The 22,222-nt window shown below is 37.8% G+C and overlaps 1 protein-coding gene across 5 annotated transcripts in view; it reads left to right on the top strand.

Moving 5' to 3' along the window:
- The window catches only part of ACC (acetyl-CoA carboxylase), a 131,240-nt gene that overhangs the window by 71,252 nt on the left and 37,766 nt on the right, over nt 1–22,222 (top strand). For 4 of the 5 annotated variants that reach the window (XM_068393109.1, XM_068393105.1, XM_068393107.1 and 1 more), the window contains exons 25-28: nt 3,032–3,076; nt 18,348–18,498; nt 18,658–18,894; nt 19,635–19,838. In XM_068393109.1, the coding sequence (XP_068249210.1) occupies nt 3,032–3,076; nt 18,348–18,498; nt 18,658–18,894; nt 19,635–19,838 (637 nt within the window). The remainder of the gene's footprint in view (nt 1–3,031; nt 3,077–18,347; nt 18,499–18,657; nt 18,895–19,634; nt 19,839–22,222) is intronic. The other variant, XM_068393106.1, reaches the window with a different exon arrangement.

Genomic DNA, 22,222 nt, shown 5'->3' with positions numbered 1-22,222 from the left:
TCGTCTAAGTCAACTTCCTTACCAGGTACCTATATATTTTGGTTTTGTTATATTGATAACTGTCAAAAAAACTCTTAGCTTATACGCTGTAAACTTAATTAACTCTGGTCTCTACCCACCGCCTTGGGTGTGAATCAGCTATTATATATTCACCGGCTAAGTTAAATATTTAAAAATGATATTTTAATTATAAAATAAATTTTTGAATATACTTACCCGGTGAATATATAAATTAAAGGCCCTCCCTTCCTCCCCAATAGAGACGCAGCGGGACGAGAAGAATTGAAGGGTTTGTTTACATGCAAGACTGGTATCTGGCCGACAGTTGGCGCTGGTGGGCACACCCGCAACCTTCATAGCGATCGCTCGCGAGTTTTTTTAGTGTGTTTTCTGTCGAGCCGCAGAGTTGCAGCTATTATATATTCACCGGGTAAGTATATTCAAAAATTTATTTTATAATTAAAATATCATTTTAGTTCTGTTTGGTTTTATAATGATGATTATGAAAAGTTCACTTAGTTTCCTTAGTCAATTTTCTAATGGTTTTGTTTTTACTTATGAATTTATATTGTTTATGTTTAGGGTCGATTATATGATTCTTGACTTTTAAGAGGGATCCTAGATTGTTTTATTACTTTGAAGTTCAGTTTTCATTAAGATTTATATAGACCAAACAAAAGATATACTCATTAACTAATATAGTTCATTGTGGTAATTGAAACTGTATGCTTAACATTTTTAAATGTGAATTGTAAATGAATAATTGGGTGTTTTCTGAAATTCCTACTAGTATTTTGGCTAATGTTTGGATTTAAATGCATGGCTGTGCCTTTTTCATTTAGCTGTATTATGCATTTTTTTTACATAACTACCAATTATGATCATTGTGAATGTTAATGAAAAGAAACAAATTATGAATTAGAAGCTTTTATGCTTTGCAACCATTAATATAAACTGCCTGCATTATGTGTACAATTGCAAGAGTTAAATTGGATCATAAGTTGTCCATGTCATTAAGTACTGGGTTCTTAATGGTGGTTCAAAGTTAAGGACATATTTATTTCATGTAAAAATGGTCATGTTACTCTGACAAACTTACATTTCCAAACCTGTCAATCATATACTGTAGAGCCTTCATTTACGGTGACTGTCCCCTGACTCCCATAGTCTTGTCCTGAAGACAGCAGTGGCAGCATAGCCGAAAACAACGCTTCACTCATATACGCATCTGACCCAACGATAGATCTAATTATATTCCTCATTGTTTTGGATGTTTGTGGTTATCATCATAACTATGAGTAGCTCTTTAGCTTTACTTTGGAGTATAAAATAAGATGCCATCAACAACATTAATTTCATCTTGCCTTATGATTAAGTACTTCTATTTCCAGTTTCCTGTATCTTTGGCTTATATATTTTTAACTGTTGTAAATTGCTGATTTTCTAATTTCCTATTTTTATAATTTCCTCCTTGATTTTTTATGTGCTTATTACTAATTTTGGATGTACTGTACACTAAGTATTCATTGAGATGGATGGTTTTTCAAATCACACCTTGTAGCTAAATGAGATTAGAATATTTAATGAAAATAGGAAGTAGATTGAAGGACCAAACATATAAGAAAACTTATTCCTAGTTTAAGGATGAAACATACAAGAAAATTTACTTTCAGTTTAGGAAAAATCCAAGAAGGTTATATTATTATTATTAGTATTAGCTAAGCTGCAACCCTAGTCAGAAAAGCAGGATGCTGCAAGCCCAATGGCTCCAACAGGGAAAATAGCCAAGTAAGCAAAGGATAAAAGGAAACAGTTAGAATAGTGTGCCTGAGTGTACCCTTGAGCAAGAGAACTCTACCCTAAGTCAGTGGAAGACCATGGCACTACCCAAGACTAGAGAACAGAGGTTTGACTTTGGAGTTACCTTCTCTTAGAAGAGCTTCTTACCATACTTAGAGAGTCCCTTCTACCCTTACCAAGGGGAAAGTAGCTGTAGTGGTTTGTAGACTGCGTCCGAGTATAACACGAAGACTATCTTTCAGGATGCTAAGTAGTTCAGGAAAATCCAGGGAAGACTGGGAACCCAAGACTAACATCTTAAGTTTGGCTTAGTGGTTCTGTTTTCTTCCTCGTTTTTATGTCAGTGATTTTGTATATTTAACATGAAAAAAATTACTGAAAAATGATGAGTAAAGTAAAATAATTTTGAAACCATGTGCTTACGAAATAAGGTTGTTCACTTATCAGATTCAATCTGGTTTGGGGATGTTTCTGACTTAGCAAGGTCTTATTGTAGAAATGATAATGTTTTCCCACAAGCATCACTATAGTCATTAGCTAGTAGAATATTTCACTCCTCTACCTCATAGGTTTTTTATACCACGGAACCAAAATTATTTAATACAGTACAGTATACCATTATGTGACTAGCATCCTTTAAAGGTTCTGATGTGCATAAGACTATCAAGTATTATTTTTGTGCCATACATTTAGTCATTCTTTCTATTTTTTTTATTTTCCGCCAACATACACCTTAAATGTTAGATTCAAATCTCTCCTACCCTAATAGCTATTCCTTATGTATGAGACTGTTAATTTTACTTTATACATGGATGAATATGGATTGACTTGATATTATACTAGAAGGTAAACTTCTTATCTCTGGTAACTAGCAGGGTGTTATAGTTATTACATATCAATAAAATGGTCCACTTATGTTTTCAATTTTCCTCTTTGCATTAATACATATTGCAGGCAGCCCTTGTGAACTTGTAATTCTTGTGTTTCAGGCATTAATCCTAAATAGCTATCCCAATTAAACGATGTATTAAACAGTGGTTTGTAAGACAAAATACTGATTAGTTTTACAAGCATTTTGTCATTAATATTACATTTCTAAGGTATGGATCCTTGCTGATTATTCTTCCTCTTCACTTAGCAGGAGAATGAGTGATAATTGAATGTAGAGATTGGTATGATCAAAAGGCATTTTACTAATCATTATTATGCTTATCTTTATTTTCTACTGCAGACCTAGAAACCAGTTGAAACGCAAACAAATATCAGTTGATTGCAGGTATGACTGGTTGGCACTATTGTATGCGGTATTGATTTTGAATAAATAGCTGTGGTCTTGTCTGCTAAATAAGGTGGACAGTCTATATTTGTTCTTTGCTTCTAGTTGGGAAATAACATGTTGTCAGCACTTTGAACCTCATAAGCCTTGGGTAAATCCTATAATGGTTTTAATCACTAATAGTCATATTGGAGCATGGGTTACCTAACTTGTATACTGCGGTTGAAACCTAACTTGTATACAGCTGTTGAAAGGATTTATAGGTATATGGGATTTTATTTGCAGGGATTGAAAAATGTATTCGAATTTATTGGCATCTGGGAAAAGCATATAGACTAAACTGTGCAGATGTTTCATGAATCAAAGCTTGCTATGAATGATGTGCTGGTTGTTTTGTTTATTAATATTTTATTGGTGGAATAATTAATGGTTTTATTCACATGGTTTGCGTAATTATGTCAGGTATCGTAAAGCATGATGTTGGGTTTTTGATGTTTTTTTCGGCTTAACTAGATAAGACAATACCCAGATATTCCCAGAGAGTGTGGATTTTGGATGCATTAATTGAATTCGGTGTTCAGACTTCGTTTTATTCATCCAGATGGGAGATATTAATGTAGATTAACCTTGTTTTCATTTCGTAAGGGACAGTAATGCCATTTTTTACTTATTATGGTTTCATAAAGTAGCTTAGCCTCCTCATTACAGTATTGTTAATTGGTTATAGGTAATCTAATTATGACTGGTATTATTTCATGGACTTTGTTTGTTTTTTATGTTAATTTTTCAGTACTTGATATAATGGTTTAATTGAAGAGGAGTTCTATAAAGTTACACAAAGCTAAAATGTTTTGTCTCGACTTTCTATAGAACTGAAAGGGATTTCAAGTCTCTCTCTCTCTCTCTCTCTCTCTCTCTCTCTCTCTCTCTCTCTCTCTCTCTCTCTCTCTCATATATATAGAAGAAATTTATCCATAATTTCATAGGTGTCTCCTTGGATGGAATAGTAAGCCTTTAAGGCTCTTTTATTACTTTAGATTCGTGATAGAAAGGATAATAGAAGGGGCCTTAAAAGATGATAGATACCATCCTTTATACCATACACTCAATTATGATTCATTTTTTTTATCTGATTTAACTTTATTGATAAGGATTCTTGGTTTTTTAATGATAATTTTTCATTCTGAGTTGGATATTAGTGTTTAAAACTTTTTATGAAGTTGTAGAGTAGAATTTAGATTGAAAGGATATAGTGTATTACTGTATATTGGCTCGAATATTTTGTTATTCCCGTAATTATGAAATGTTATCGTATACAGTAGAAAGTTTGTGATAGTTGTATAGGAATTTTTACTTTGTTATATAGCTACCATTCCTTTGTAGTGCCTTTGCTGGCTATATGTAGATATTAAATTTGTGAAACAGACTGTCATGTACCAGCATACTGTAGTTTAAATTAGGCTATTTACTTGGAATCAAATTATTTCACAATATTAAACTTTTTGTTTTAGTAAGATCCAAGTACTATGCTATATATTAGGATGTTTAATATCAAGTATACACAAATTTGGTCTTTAATGAAAGCAACAAGTAGTTCCTATGCTTATACAAATCTGACTTTCTTTAAAATAGAGATGTGTGTTCAGCGGCACTAGAGCAGCCATTGAATACAGTAATTATGAAGGTAGTTAATTAACAGCAAGTGACGTGACAACGAAGCCCCACCCACATGCGTGTCACAGAATAGCCAATTATGTCTTTGGTCTTAGCCGTACCTCTTCTCTCTACTGTTAGATTTTTTTCTTGCATTTGTTTATAATAAGTTGCTTGTTTTTGTGAGCACTCACTTGAAAGCAGAAGCTTACCAAAAGTTAAATATGTGGTGAAGTTGATTTGGTTTTTATGATGATACAAACCTTCAAAAGACCATGTATTGTTTACCTTCATGAAGGGGTAAAGTATATGCAGGGACCCCCCCCCCCACCCCAAGAGCGTTGTTCTCACTCTTTCAATATGGTAAGGGATTAATTTAAAGCATAACTCGTCTCTCTGTCATGATAGGTTTTCTACCTCAGTAGGGATATTCTGCACTCATTTCAGACTGTTTCACCCTACTTGTGTGCCCAACAATGAAAATATTTCTTTATGTGGATTCACGTACCGCCGACGGTGTTCCCCGGATGGTGATCCCTGTGTTGGAGTTTCAGTGAGTGCTCCCTTTGTGACTAAACCTCCAATGTAGTGGTTTTTGTCATAAAGGAGGAAGTTTAAGTAGCTTCTCCCTTGTTGGAGTGCAGTCATTATTGGTCACCCAGACTATGATACCTGTGTGAAGGAAGAAGGGTTGGCAAGGGGAAGGAGTCGCCCTCTCTCTCTTTCCTATACTGGTCTGTCTTCCCTCCTCTATTCCCTTTGATGAACATATCATCCGTGAGAAAACAATAAATAAGATAGTCACATGAGAAGGCCTTTTGCTAAATTTTCCATATGTCTTATGATAATTGCTCTCCTCTTTTGGGAGGAAGTGATGGTACTCATCCGCTAATTGGTATCTTTGGAGTCAAGCAGGCGTAAGCTGTCAAATATACTGAAGGGTGCTCATGATGTTGACAGTATCATGTTGCTTACAGCAGAAATGATGGACCCATGGGCTGTAGGTCATCCTCTGTAGTATAGTTGTGTTTCTTACAGACCCTTGGACCCCTTATCCTTGGGTCCAGAGTTGACTACTCTGTAGTTGTGTAGTGCTCCTAGCTCCATCAGAGATAAAGCATTTGGCATAGGTCACAAGAAGAGGGAGAATGGCTGGTGCTTGTGCCTCTTTCTTGTTCCTCTCTCGATGTGATGAAGCAACCGCAATTGTTGCGAACTGTTTGGACATCGGGTGCTAGTGAGTTATGCAATGGAGTATCTTTCTTGCAGGCTACATCTGCCAAAAAACTCTCCTGGCAAAGTGGAAGATGAATCAGTGTGTTATCAAACATTTCTCTTGATATGCCTGGTTTGACACTGGTTTCCATGTGCTAGTACTAGCTTCCTTGTAAACCAGTACTGACTGATGCCTTAACAGTTTATACATCCCTGTGGTTAATTGTTAGGAGGTTGTTGGAGTTACCTTCTATTCTTCCATGTTAGACCAGAAAGAATTATATATCTAGGGAAGAAAAGAACTTTCCATTTTGATTCTTGGGAACTTTCCCTCATCAAGGAGTGAATCTACATATTTTAAAGGATGAAAGGTTTGTTTATGTAAGAACAAATAAATTTCTAAAGTAGTTTGTATTTTTCAAGGTATTTCGAACCTCAACAATCTCTCTCAATCCAAGGCCTAAGGACAAAATTGGCTATTTGGTGACAAAAGGTGGGCGGGGCTATACCCTTGCACCACCTGTCATTAACAAACTACCTGGTTAACAATTTAATGGCCGTTCCAGTTCCCCTGAAGACATATCCTCTTTAAAGGGATCAGGTTTGCATAGCATGGAAAAATAGAAATTATTTTTAAAATATGTTTATTTAATCATTGCATCGGAGATAATTGTATGTTTGGTTTATGCTGATGGAAAATCTATTACACTGTCTTATTACAAATATATAAGTAAAGTATGAAGTAAATTATTTCAAATACTTTAAGCATTGCAAAAACAGAATATACAACTATCATGTTCTTAAATACAGTATACATAAGAAAAATGAAAGAGCAAAGTGAAGGCTGGGGAAATTGAGATTAAAGTGGAAAACACTCATTTTTCAATATTAAACTTACCCAATAATCATGTAGCTGTCAACTCCGTTGCCCGACAGAATTCTATGGAGGGATACGCCAGCTATCACAATACTAGAAGGGGGTGTATTTACCAGCGCCACCTGTGGCCAGGTACTCAAGTACTTCTTGTTGACACCTCCTCAATTATTCCTCTGTCGTGCTTCCGGCAAGACGTTCTGGGATACGCTTATGTTCTTGGAGTATTTTCACGACTTTGGTGAAGTATTTCTCTTTGATTTCGGCTGTCGCTTTACTGGAAAACTTCTATATTAGCTTAGTTAGCTTTTGGAATTAATTTGATTAATTTTGATTATTTTTGGTGACGAGAGAGTATGAACTCTCGTTCACCTTTCAATGGCCGACCCTTCCCTTAGACGGAAGTGTTGGTGTCTAAGAGAGTATAGACTCTCTTTCTTAATTTTGCTTAACAAAGTTATAGATTTATTTTATATCTCTCCGCCTCTTATAGGCCTCTTCGATTAACTTCCTTTTATTATAAACTCATTAAAATTAATTTTTATATTTGTTTATATTCGACCTTCCTAATAATAGGCGGTCTTTTACCGAAGTTAATAAACTTTGAGCCCGTCATTTCGGTTTTACCTGTTAACATATTATGCTATTTCCGCCACAGAGTTTGAAAGATTTTCTTTGACAGTCTCGTACTGTTTTCAAAGCTGAACTAACGTTTTGTTTTGTCTCTGCAGTTGTTGACGTTCAGAACGTTCAACTTGCACTCTATCGTTACGATAGAGAAAGAATGTTCACGGTTTCACGTTGCAGTAAGAGTAACCGTGTCTAGCGTTTTGTTCATTCTTTCTTAACTTAATGGTTTTGATCCTAATAAAGGAACTTTTCCTTTAACAATAATATGTTTTAACGATATATATGATTGGGCTCTTCTCTCAGGTTCTAAGTCAAGAGAGAGAGAGAGAGAGAGAGAGAGATAGAGACGGAGGGAGAAAGAGGATAAACGTTTCATTCAAGCCTGCCAGGCGTACGAGTAACGTCATTATCGATTTTTGCTCTTCTCCCTAGTCTCTTTAGGGGAAGAAACTAAACGTTTCTAGAGTGATCTAGTGTTTAGTCTCTTTCCAACCACTGATTTATCTTTCATTAGATTTTTCTGTTACATTGTAATTCTGTTTTCGCAATTACTAACTTTGAGAAAGGATAGAATTGCGTATTTCAGGTACAAACCACTTAAGTTTCGAGTTCAGTGAAATAAGTGCAAACAGAAATCAAAGTGATAAGTGATTAGTGCGTGAGGGTACTTTTGTGCGCGCCAGTCGTCCTCCCAGTCCGGGACCTCTTGCAAGCTCCCAAGCCCAGGGGAGAAGCAATGTCGAAGGGCATAAGGGTTCAGCAGGCCTTGATCGGCGCACAGAAGTATTCTCGGTGGTTGTGGGCGTGTCTTACCGAGACCGTCACTCCCACCCGCAGACGATTGAGCCCTTATTTTGCTCGTCTGCAGAAGAGATTAGGGGAGAAAATAAAGGCAGAGTAACGCTGGTCTCAGGTCTCAAGACTTCTTAAACGTTAAGTCCAGACCTATGCCAGACGTACGAAGTTAAAGTTCACAACCCGAATGCAGTCGTTGGGTTAGCTCTGACTCTCCTAAGTCATCAGTTGATTACACTCCGACTTAGAGGAGTAAGGTTCTGCCACAACAGATCTCTGCTGTTAAGGCTTTACCTCAGCAGAACTTAGTGTCTACCGACCCCAAGTTAACTCTACTGCAGTCCATACAGTCACAACTTTCGGTCTTGATGCGTGAGTGTCGGGCTGAGAGTGTTGCACCGCCTGCACTCCCTCCACCTGTTCTCGCTGCACCTGTGCTCGCCCAGCCTGCACCTGCTCCGCCTGGTCGCAGCACCATCTGCCAGGCGTACGATGTTGTGAACTCTACTACAGTCCATGCAAGCACAGTTTTCGGACTTGATGAGTGAGTGTCGGGCTGAGAGTGTTGCTCCACCGCCTCCGCCTACACTCCCTCCTCCTACACTCGCTCCGCCTGATCACAGTACCATCTGCCAGGCGTATGATGTTGTGGACTCTACTACAGTCCATGCAAGCACAGCTTTCGGACTTGATGCGTGAGTGTCGTGCTGAGAGTGTTGCACCTCCTGCACCTGTGGTGCACCAACCTCCTGCACCCGTTCAGCCTGTGCTGCACCCGCCTGCACCGGTGGTGCACCAACCTCCTGCACCCGTTCAGCCTGTGCTGCACCCGCCTGCACCGGTGGTGCACCAACCTCCTGCACCCGTTCAGCCTATGCTGCACCCGCCTGCACCGGTGGTGCACCAACCTCCTGCACCCGTTCAGCCTGTGCTGCACCCGCCTGCACTCGCTGCACCCAGTCGCAGCTCCATCTGCCAGGCGTACGATGTTGAACCACTTTCGGAGTTTGCTGTTCACAGTGTTGTTCAGCCTCAGCCTTCTTTAAGGCAACCCTTGCTTTGGGATCAGGAGAGTTACACTCTTCCTCCTCCTCCCCTTGCTGCTCCTCCAGTGGTGCAACTCTCGGTTGGGGTACAACAACCTCTCCCCTCCGTGAGTCTGTCTGCTCAACCAGCGCTGCACCGAGTTCAACCCTCATCTAGGCAAGCTCATCTACACCATGCACTTGCGCCTCAGGAGCCTCAGCTTGCTAGAACTTTACCTTGTTCTGCGCAGCCTCAACCTTCTCATGCTCCACTCATCTCTCAGGAACAGGAACGGACTACTCCGCCTCCGTCCTCCGCTCAGCTGGTACTATCCTTGGGTGCAACTCTTGCTAGGAGTCAACCTCCTTCACCCTTGCACCTGCCTTCTGCTCCGTCTGTTGTTCAGCCTATGCAGTCTGAACCTCAGGTTTTCCCTCAAGTTGAGAAAACCTCTGTTGTTGTTCCAGCTCGTTCTGACTCTGCTGTTCAGCATACCATGGTTTAAACCCCATGCAAGCATGCATTAAGCTCTCTAGCACTGGTCATGGAATTTCTGAGAAATGTTAAACGCCATGCACACGCTCTGCTTTCCTTTCAGCAGGCTCTGCTTACAGCAGGCTCTACTTCCTACATGCTCAGCATTCAGCATGCTCTGCATTCAGCATGCTCTGCATACAACATGCTCTGCATACAGCATGCTCTGCATTCAGCATGCTCTGCATACAGCATACTCTGCATACATCATGCTCTGCATACCTTACCGCATGCTTCTCAACACATCTTGGGTTGTTGCCAACTCACTAGACTGTCAAGCAGTTTCATAACGTTGCCTTCTAGTCTGCTGCTTTGCACCAGTGAACCCTCACTCAGAGAACTTAGCTTTTCTAGGATAAGGTCCCTGTAGATGAGAAAGTTCTTTTCTCCCTCCTTCTGATATTCCCTTGAGGACTCTGTCATTTGGAGGGAGCCTTTAGCTGCATAACCTCTTATGGACTTTTATTTAAGCATAACATGCTTACAGGGAAGGTAATGGTTACACTTCAGCCGCTAATCCCGTCTGTTACCACACCTGCTCCCATAGACCTTGAGCTGTGTTGCATGACATGCAGTCCAAGCTTAGTCCTTGTTAGAGGATTTTTTGTTTACGGAGTCAATGTGTCACGGGGAAGACGTTCAACAACCAACAGAAGGGACTTGTTGTGACGCAGTGGGCAACCTCAGCAACCCGTTAAGGAGTTGTCTGTACGACCCAGACAGTCTAGACAGATTCGGGTTGTCACTGCACTTCCTCGCTTGCCCATGATTGACAGTTTACAGACTGTGCAGCAGTATCATGATCTTGTGTCCGGCTCCGTCAGACGACTGGCTTTTAAGAGCTCCCTCAAGTCGTCGCTGTCTGGAGATTTTCAAATGGACTATGGATCTGACCAAGGAACTGGGCCTCCTGGTCAATTTTGAGGAGTCTCAGCTCGTTCCATCCCAGACCATTGTCTCCTTGGGTATGGATCTTCAGAGTCGAGCTTTTCGGACTTGTCCGTCGGCCCCAAGGATCTTCCAAGCCCTAGAATGCATCCAGAGCATGCTGAGAAGGAACCGATGCTTAGTCAGGCAGTGGATGAGTCTAACAGGGACACTTTCATCGCTGGCCCTGTTCATCGAGTTAGGGAGACTCCACCTCCGCCCCCTTCAGTATCATCTAGCTGCTCACTGGATAAAGGACATGACGCTAGAGATGGGCTCAGTTCCTGTTTCCGAAGAGATGAGGTCTACTCTAACGTGGTGGAAAAACAGCATTCTTCTCAAGGAAGGTCTACCATTGGCTGTTCAGTCCTCCACCACCGTCTCTTCTCGGACGCATCGGACACGGGCTGGGGTGCGACACTGGACGGACAGGAATGCTCGGGAACATGGAATCAGGAGCAAAGGACACTTCACATCTATTGCAAGGAGTTGTTGGCAGTTCATTTGGCCTTGATAAACTTCAAGTCCCTCCAGCTTAACAAGGTGGTGGAGGTGAACTCCGACTACACCACAGCCTTGGCTTACATCTCCAAGCAGGGAGGGACTCATTCGAGGAAGTTGTTCGAGATCGCAAGGGACCTCCTCATTTGGTCAAAAGATCGAAAGCTCACGCTGGTAACGAGGCTCATTCAGGGCGATATGAATGTCATGGCAGATCGCCTCAGCCGGAAGGGTCAGGTCTTCCCCACAGAGTGGACCCTTCACAAGAATGTTTGCAGCAGACTTTGGGCCCTGTGGGATCAGCCAACCATAGATCTATTCGCTACCTCGATGACCAAGAGGCTCCTCTTGTATTGTTCTCCGATTCCAGACCCAGCAGCAGTTCGCGTGGATGCCTTTCTGCTGGATTGGTCCCATCTCAACCTGTATGCATTCCCGCCGTTCAAGATTGTCAACAGGGTACTTCAGAAGTTCGCCTCTCACAAAGGGACACGGCTGACGTTGGTTGCTCCCCTCTGGCCCGCGAGAGAATGTTTCACTGAGGTACTGCAATGGCTGGTCGACGTTCCCAGGACTCTTCCTCCTAGAGTGGACCTTCTGCGTCAACCTCACGTAAAGAAGGTACTCCCAACCTCCACGCTCTTCGTCTGACTGCCTTCAGACTATCGAAAGACTCTCAAGAGCTAGAGGCTTTTCGAAGGAGGCAGCCAGAGCGATTGCCAGAGCAAGGACGACATCCACTCTCAGAGTCTATCAGTCTTTATGGGAAGTCTTCCGAAGCTGGTGCAAGGCCAATGCAGTTTTCCTCAACCAGTACCAATGTAACCCAGATTGCTGACTTCCTGTTACATCTAAGGAACGTAAGCTCCCTATCAGCTCCTACGATCAAGGGTTACAGAAGTTTGTTGGCAGCGGTTTTCCGCCACAGAGGCTTGGATCTTTCCTCCAACAAAGATCTACAGGACCTCCTTAGGTCTTTTGAGACCTCAAAGGAACGTCGGTTGTCCACTCCAGGCTGGAATCTAGACGTGGTCCTAAGGTTCCTAATGTCATCAGGATTTGAACCGCTCCAATCAGCCTCTTTTAAGGACCTCACTTTAAAAAACTCTTTTCCTCGTGTGCTTAGCAACAGGTAAAAGAGTAAGTGAGATCCACGCCTTCAGCAGGAACATAGGTTTCACATCTGAAACGGCTACATGTTCCTTACAGCTCGGTTTTTTGGCTAAAAACGAGCTTCCTTCCCGTCCTTGGCCTAAGTCGTTCGAGATCCCAAGCCTGTCCAACATGGTGGGGAACGAACTGGAGAGAGTACTTTGCCCAGTTAGAGCTCTTAAGTACTATCTAAAGGTCAAAACCATTACGAGGACAATCAGAAGCCTTATGGTGTGCTATCAAGAAGCCTTCTCTACCAATGTCTAAGAACTCAGTTTCTTACTACATCAGGCTTCTGATTAGAGAAGCAAATTCTCATCTGAAGGAAGAAGACCTTGCTTTGCTGAAGGTAAGGACACATGAAGTGAGAGCTGTGGCTACTTCAGTGGCCTTCAAACAGAACCGTTCTCTGCAGAGTGTTATGGATGCAACCTATTGGAGAAACAAGTCAGTGTTCGCATCATTCTATCTCAAAGATGTCCAGTCTCTTTACGAGTACTGCTACACCCTGGGTCTATTCGTAGCAACGAATGCAGTAGTAGGCGAGGGCTCAGCCACTACATTCCCATAATCCCATAACTTTTTAACCTTTCTCTTGAATACTTTTTATGGGTTGTACGGTCGGCTAAGAAGCCTTCCACATCCTTGTTGATTTGGCGGGTGGTCAATTCTTTCTTGAGAAGCGCCAAGGTTAAAGGTTGTGATGAGGTCCTTTAGTATGGGTTGCAGCCCTGTATACTTTAGCACCTTTGAGTTGATTCAGCCTCCCAAGAGGAACGCTGCGCTCAGTAAGGAAGACGATCTTATTAAAGGCAGAGTAACGGTTCAAGTCGACTTCCTTACCAGGTACTTATTATTTCATTGTTATTGTGGATAACTGATTATATGAAATATGGGATACTTAGCTATCCTTTAATCTTGTACACTGGTTTTCACCCACCCCCCTGGGTGTGAATCAGCTACATGATTATCGGGTAAGTTTAATATTGAAAAATGTTATTTTTATTAATAAAATAAATTTTTGAATATACTTACCCGATAATCATGATTTAATCAACCCTCCCTTCCTCCCCATAGAGAACCAGTGGACCGAGGAATAATTGAGGAGGTGTCAACAAGAAGTACTTGAGTACCTGGCCACAGGTGGCGCTGGTAAATACACCCCCTTCTAGTATTGTGATAGCTGGCGTATCCCTCCATAGAATTCTGTCGGGCAACGGAGTTGACAGCTACATGATTATCGGGTAAGTATATTCAAAAATTTATTTTATTAATAAAAATAACATGTTTAGGCATCCCATCAGAAAGATTTTCTCTAAGGAAGTTATGGTCTTTAGAAAGGCTTTTACACCCATGTCTGTACTAATATAGACTTTAACATTTTGAACTTTTTTAATAGAGATAAAAAAGGATTGAATCCTTTTCTCTAACAGAAAGACTAGAAAAGGAATTTTTGCTATTATCATTCTCAAATATCACAAATTTTAGCAATTTATATTTTTCCTAACCTCTATATAAACCTAAGTCCTTTTATGTAGGAGTAATCTCAGCTCCACTGCCCAGAAGAGAGAAAAGCAAAAAGCATCCTGAGTGGTATTAGCCAGTTCTGTATGGCCCTAATCGCCATTCTGAAGATCCAAGCCCTAGAGTTTGCCGGAGGGATAAGATGGGCAGTAAACCTTTAATGGACTCAGGTTTGTATGATTACAAAAAATACAAAGTGTAATACCTGGTTTAAGATATCGAGGATCTCACTGACTATTGGCCAACAGGAGTGCCAGGAGAAGAAACTACCTTTGTTGGGGGTAGGACCTTGTTCAAAACTTCCGGGAACAGTTTAGAGGGGTTTTTCAAGGAATCCCAGGACCTATCTGATATCACATTCCAGATGTACCTGTATGGGTGGACAATACTGTTCGAAATGCTTCATGAGCATGTAGATATGCCTGGAGGCCCCCAGATCAGGGTTATTTACATGGTATTGGTGTTACAGTATAAAGATAAATAATTAGTAGATTAGATAACATTTAGGTAAACAATCTGGTGTCCCACATTTCATAAAATATCTTGAGATCGTTTATTACCAATAATGTAGACTACAGGTGAGTCTAGAATTTTAATGATTTTGTTTCATTTGAAAACTAAAATTAATGACTTATTGCTTTCCTTCACTGGCAACCCTCCTCCATCAGAGTGTTGGAGTCAGCAATATGAACATCAAGGGAGGTTCATAGAAATGACCAGAATTTTAGTTATAGAATTTCTTATTTCTATAATCACCTGATGTTCATATACATGCCAACTCTCCTCCCCACTGACTTGTGGTGTCAAAAGGGTAGGGAATGATTTTGACTTCGGGACTAAAAAGACAATAGTTCTGTGGTGTGCCCCAGCTTTGCTTTTTGCTATTTACCGTTAAATTGTCTCATTACTATAGTGGAAGTATAAATTTCTTGATATGAAAGAAAATGGGAATATTTTTAGTTTTAGCTGTAAGTTTTTTTTTTTTAAACGAGCTTACAGGGAAGAAGCTATGTGAATGTCAGGTGAGTATAGAAATAACAAATGTGATTATTCAAATTCCATTATTCTTTGGATAATTTATGTTCCCTGCCTGCTTAATGTCTGTGTGAGGCTACTATACACGCCATTTCATATTGAGATCTTAATTTTAATGAGAAACTGAAGCTGAGGGATATGGTATGTTGTCTGCCTTATCAGTGACTATTTACCCTTTTTTATAATTGAATTACAGTATACCCTTGCTAATCTGACACATTTGAAGGGAAAAAATAGGTCCAATTAACCAAATAACCAGATTAACAAAATTTAAGTTATTGTAAGTAGGCTACACTCCAATAATCATAACCTGGGATAGTTTTAAATTTTTCATATATAAACACTAACCTACCTTTATGCATGCTAGGCTGTTTAAACCATTGAAAGTTATTCATGAAACCAGTTATACTTATGCTGTTAAAAACTGTAGACTAGCCTACCAAAGGATCATGGGCAGGAGACTGAGAGTTGGGTAGGTTCGTTGTATTGTAACTCAGAAAAATTATGCCATAACAAATATAATTAGTGTAGAGTATGCTACACTATAAAATATTTACAAATCGAACAACTATTATATTTGTAAAACAAAGATTTATGTCAAAGATTCATATGATAGACTAAAGTGGATACAGTAATCAGTGGATACAGTAATCATCTGTGAATCGTCAATGTTATACCTATGTACATTATAGCTAAAAAATAAGAAAAGTTACAATTTTATTATGAACATATAGTTTGGATAACCACTGAGTTGAGCTCAACAGCTGTTGGGAACATTCTTGAATGTGTAACATCAACTAAATGTTAACCAAGTGTAAAAACTTGCTATTGTAAAGAATGTGAATGAGAGTTTTTATTTTCAGTAGGTTGACTGTTATTTTATTAATTTTAATTCAATATTACAGTGCCTTTTAAATTCCTTTTATCTTATCGAAGAGCTGCTTCAAAGACTTTTTAACTTTATCGGGAACGTCGTAGGTAGTTGAAAAGACTACAGTACACTTTATATTTTAGTTGCATTTTTACATAATTACTGTTAAACTTTACACGCTTTTATGCTACATATTTTTATATTTAAACTAAATCACATTTTCAAAACACTTCAAAGTATTCCCCTATTTTAAAGTATTCCCTTAATCACATGAAAAGCTATTTCAGCTTTTTTCATATCCCACATTTTTTGTAATAAAGTATTTGTTTTAAAAACTCTTTGAATCCAAAATTTTGCTGGATTATTCAATTACAATATCTGGATGAAAAACATGAGATTAGCAAGAATTTATTGTATTTCTTTTATGAGCAGTTTGTCAGAGTTTGCTCTCACTATTAAGTGGTATGGTCAAACCGATGATAATGATAACCTCACTCTGGAAGTTAATGGGCTTATTGTGAGTGAGATTTTATGTGCTTCAGCTTTTGAGCTGAGAATGAGCAAGTGTCAAGTCAATTCAAGTATGTTAGGGGCTTCCATTAAGAGTTCCAGTTACACTCCAAGGTGCCTAGGAATGCTTTTTAATTAGTCTTAACTCTTTTACCCCAAATGGACGTACTGGTACGTTTCACAAAACTCGTCCCTTTACCCCCATGGACGTACTGGTACGTCCTTGCAAAAAACTGCAATTTACATTTTTTTTTTTTTTTTTTTTTGCATATTTTTGATAACTATATGAGAAACTTCATGCATTTTCCAAAAGAATGAGACCAACCTGACCTCTCTATGACGAATATTAAGGCTGTTAGAGCAATTTAAGAAATATATATTGCAAAATGTGCATAAAAAAAAACGCCTGGGGGTTAGGGGCTGGAAAGTTCCAAATAGCCTGGGGGTAAAAGGGTTAATACATTACCATGTATTGAGACCCAGCCTCTACATTCAGTACTTGTTTTAATTGCTATTCCCTGAAGTTCAACAATCCTTTGTACCAAAAAACTGTGGTTACGTGGGACTTTTTAAGTGTATTTTTTTTCATCAATTTGTCTGTTTTGACTGGCTTAGAGGGAAATTAAGGGTATCATTTGATAACTTATGCTTTATATAGATTTTATTTTTTATTTTAAACGTTCGGTATGTTACCAAGAGAAACGTGAGACTTTCTATTTAGAATCAGTCTGTAATATCAAATCTAATTTCTTGAAGTCATTTTACAGAATTGCCGTGATTGGAAGTTTTCACTGGTTTGGTGTTAATTCTTTTCTTGGACATTTAAGATATTTAAGCGTTAAGATTTACAATGTAAGATTACATGGTTAGCATTATATAGAAATAACTAAAATTTAGCAAGGTACTATTCTCATTTTTGGTTTTAAAGGTTTGGTTAAATGTAGACTTCTGTAGTTTGTGTTGAATATCCTGCATAAGTATTTATTTATGAGGAATTCAAAGAAATGTATTTTAAAGAAGGCAGACTAGAGTTGATTTACATGCTAGTTCTTTATCCAAACCAAAGCCAATTTAATTTCAAAGCTGATAATAGCTTGATTTTATCATTTTGTAAAACTCAGGAAGAGAATCAGTGAGTGCACATCGTAATTTGGACTCAAGATTTACATCATTAATTGAGGATTGTAATGATAACTTTAATACCTTCATGAATGAAAGTGTTCTCGCAGAGCCAAGTTGAACCAAATATTGATAATATTTTGACATATTAGAAATGTATGGATAATCATGTGAACAGCTTATTTGTCTTAAAAAAAAAATTGGACATCTTTATAGAAATAATTAATTTTCATTTCAAGTAATTTGTCTTAAGATATTGATACATTGATTTTACATTCATCTGACAAGGTGAATGTGAAAATCTAAAATAAAAATTATTCTGATCTAAGTCAACAAAACTATTGTTAAACAGAATTTTAACTTCTAAATAACCATGTAATTTAGCAAAATCAATTAATCATCTGTCTCAAAACAAAGTTATTTAAATCCCCATCTTGTATATGGGCAACCCACATATCTAGTTTTGCCCTTAATACTGTATTTGTATTTCCCTGAATAAATTTCCTATTATTTTTGCCTTACCTTACAACTTAAAGATTCAGTGAGTTCAAGGCCAAAATGGAGCCCAGTTACTAGTTGTGTGCAGCATTTTATATGATGATTCATTGTTATTGATAAAATGTTAAAAAACTTTTCTTTGTAGTTATTGATTTTACAATGAAAATTTATATATATTTAGGATAAGCAGTTAATCTAATTTTATAATTTATAAGATAGAAAAATACTTTTATTTATTTTTCTCTGATGGGCCGCTTTCAAAAGCAAGCAGGCTACTATTGACCTCGTAGGCATAGGGTTGGATGGTCCTGTTCTAGACATTACTATGCATTTTTTGTACTTTGGAATTTATGCTTGTAACAAAGCTAGGCTTGCTGAGATTTTAATCATGGGAAATTTTCTCACAGGGCTCGAGATGAATTTGATGAGGATCGAATCTACCGTCACTTAGAACCTGCACTGGCTTTCCAGTTGGAGATTAATCGTCTGAGAACTTATGATTTAGAAGCCTTGCCGACTGCAAACCGAAAGATGCATTTATATCTTGCTAAGGCGAAGGTAAGCTTTTATATCTCTGTTTATTCATTAGGGATAATTTTAAAGTTTTAGTGCATATACTTTTCATTCTGAGATTTGGTCTTACTGTAAAAGTCAATTATTTTATAACTTATTTTTAGGAACATGTAATTTGACTGTTTTTATTGAAATTATTCACAGGTTGCTGATGGGCAAGAGGTCACCGACTTCAGATTTTTCATCCGTTCTATAATCCGTCATTCAGATCTTATCACGAAGGAAGCTTCATTTGAATACTTAGAGAAAGAAGGCGAAAAACTTCTCTTAGAAGCAATGGATGAGTTGGAAGTTGCTTTCTCTCATCCACTAGCAAAGAGAACAGACTGCAATCATGTTTTCTTGAATTTTGTGCCAACTGTGATCATGAATCCATCCAAGGTATGATTATCATACATTTAATTTTATTCTATTTTATATTGTTTCTTCTTCAGATGCTTTATTTATTGACATTTACACTTTAAATTAAAGAAATAATGAGATTTTAGCCGTTATTGGCAAGAAGGGAAGTGCCAGGGCCTTTAGTTATTTTAGTTTACTCTGTCGCAACTGTTTGACGCACACCTCTTCCAGATTGTGATAACTTTTATCGTGTTTAAAGTTGTCTTCCTCTGAATTTGTTATAAATTACTGCTCAGGGATAGTAAAATTATTTAAATCACTATTTTGATGAATGCAATTGCCTCACATGAAAAGGATGTTTCAAGTTTGAGTACATTTCTTTTCTTATATCACTTATTAAGAGAACAATCTGTAGCATTTTTCTTAGTTAACTAATTTATTCAAGGGTATCCTGTAAGAACGAAGTGTTTACTGTTCTTCAAAGACTTATTTTCTGGGCTCCTCCTGTGCCGCCCAGTGAAATGCTCCTTTTAGCACCATTTCTAAGGTATATAACTGTCACTGGGCGGAACAGGTCTCTCGCCCAGAAATAGATTTTTCCTTCGTCAAAATCCCTTTATTGAAAAAGTTTTTATCAGAATTTTTATATTACAGTACATCAGTAATCTATAGTTTTTACTTTTACTTGTATAGTGTTATGAAAGGAAGTAATTGGCATTTATGAGTAGTCACACAAAATAAATCATTCTAACATTAATAACGAATGGCCTTTTCAACAGATTGAAGACTCTATCAGATCTATTGTGAATCGTTATGGTCGTAGATTATGGAGTCTACGTGTTCTCCAAGCAGAAATTAAAATGACAATCCGCCAGACTCCTCAAGCCAAAACCCTTCCTATTAGGCTAACATTATCCAACGAGTCAGGCTACTACCTGGATATGCATTTATACCGAGAAGTCACAGACAAGCTCACAGGACAAGTAAGTACTTCAGTCAAATACTGTACAATGTTTCAGGTCTTGTTTATTTTACAAGGTAATTTTATGAATTTTTCTATTTTTGTCACTAAGTGAGGTTGTTGGTTTTAATGGTATCATGTATTTTACTCATATTCATATAAAGAGTTGACTTTTCAGAGAAATACCTATGAAATAACTAACAAAATTCTCTCTCTCTCTCTCTCTCTCTCTCTCTCTCTCTCTCTCTCTCTCTCTCTCTCTCTCTCTCTCTCTCTCTCTCTCTCTCTCTCTCTCTCTCTCTACAGTATATATATATATATATATATATATATATATATATATATATATATATATATATATATATATATATATATATATATATATATATATATATATATATATATATATATATATATATATTTATACATATATAAATAAACAAACAAACTAGGACCTCCCTTACTAATATTTCACGCATGTTGAAATGTTGCTCGGGAACACTTCATTATACCTCTGGTATACTATTTACATGTATATACATTCTATGTCTCAATGTTCCTATTTTTAGAGGAATCAACATGATAGTTTTTAAGACGTTGATATTTATACATAGTTTAATTAAGGTGTTTTGCTATACTTAAGGTGAATTACTGTACATAATAGAATTTAAAATGGATATTATCAGGTAAAATTTTTGGAATTGGAAGTTGATGCTCCTCCTCGATCGCCTTGGCACTATTCATCAAGCAACAGGCGTTTCTCGTCCCCAGGAAGAGGGGTATTCTCGGTAGCTTTTACTTATTACTTCTGGCTGAGATTGCTTTAGATTTATTAACTAGTGAATTGATATATAGTATCTAACGATTTTAGGTTTGTTTAGGCTTTTCATGGTTGTTATCTAACATTTGTGGAAAAATTAGTCTGATAATTGTAGTTGTGATAACTTAAATTTCTGTATACACAAATCTATATACAGTATTTTTATTCGTAGGTTTATGAAAATATTTCACATGATTTTACAAATACTTGTACTACAGCCATGTGGAACTTTGCATGTTTGCTTGACAGTTAAACCTGTACTTGACATTTTCTTAACCAAATATATCAGAAGTACCTCATACATTGTATGTAAACTTTGACATATATACAGCCACTAAAAATAGCACTAAAATGAACGTTTTGAGTGGTTTAGATATGCTAACTGTCTCAATGTACAGTGAGCCTATAGATGAAAAAATCCTGATGTATTGCATCAGGAATTTAACATTAATTTTATAGGTACATTACACATGATTGCATGCAATACTAATTATTAACTATGTTAGAAATAGGTTAAACAGATTACCACATACGGTATAGAATGGGTGAAAATATACTAATATACAATATTTAGACATTTTGTATCAAGGCAATAGGTTTTATTATTTTTATGAAACTATCCTAATATTTTTGTTTCTCTCTCGAAGCTGTTTAAATTTGAACTTTTTATCCTAAAAACAATATTTTAATGATATTTATTTTCTTACTCGCCTAATGTCCACATTGCTTTCATCTTTGGAAGCTTGGAATGTCTACGTTAACCCTTAAAATTAGGAAATTTCCCATTTTCTTTCCATCCAATGTACTAATGCCTCTAGTAAAGTGATGAGACTTATCAGTGTCATATTGCACTTCAGTCTTGAAGTTGAAATAATGCCATATCTTCTGGATGTCACTTGTTAGTGAGGAGAAGGGTGGGCTATATAAACATCAGGTGAGTATGGAAATAAAATTTATTACGGAAATACCCAGTACTACATTAGAACCTTCTCTCTGGTTACGGTTTATTTTCTCTTTGCTTACACATACACCGAATATTCTTGGCATTTCTTTACATATTCTCCTGTCCTCATACACCTGACAACACTGAGATTACCAAACAATTTTTCTTCACCCAAGGGGTTACTGTACGGTAATTGTTCAGTGGCCACTTTCGTCTTGCTAAGGGTAGAAGAGACTCTTTAGTAATGGTAAGCAGCTCTTCTAGCTGAAGGGCACTCCAAAATCAAACCATTGTTCTCTTGCCTTGGGTTAGAGTTCTCTTGCTTGAGGGTACACTCGGGCATACCATTCTATCTAATTTCTCTTCCTCTTGTTTTGTTAAAGTTTATATAGTTTATATAGGAGATATTTATTTTAATGATGTTACTCTTCTTAAAATATTTTTTCACTTTTTCCTTTCCTTACTGGGCTATTTTCTCTGTTGGAGTCCCTGGGCTTATAGCATCCTGCTTTTCCAACTAGGGTTGTAGCTTAGCAAGTAATAATAATATTAATTTATCTTAACTTCCCTTAATATCTGAATTGCTGACTACCACACTCCAAGAGGTGGTGGGTAGCCATTTGAGAAGAGATATATGTAGGGC

The sequence above is a fragment of the Palaemon carinicauda genome, chromosome 19 (assembly GCF_036898095.1).
Source record: "Palaemon carinicauda isolate YSFRI2023 chromosome 19, ASM3689809v2, whole genome shotgun sequence".
Classification (NCBI taxonomy): Eukaryota; Metazoa; Arthropoda; class Malacostraca; order Decapoda; family Palaemonidae; genus Palaemon; species Palaemon carinicauda.
This window is presented reverse-complemented; position numbering and strand designations above follow the sequence as displayed.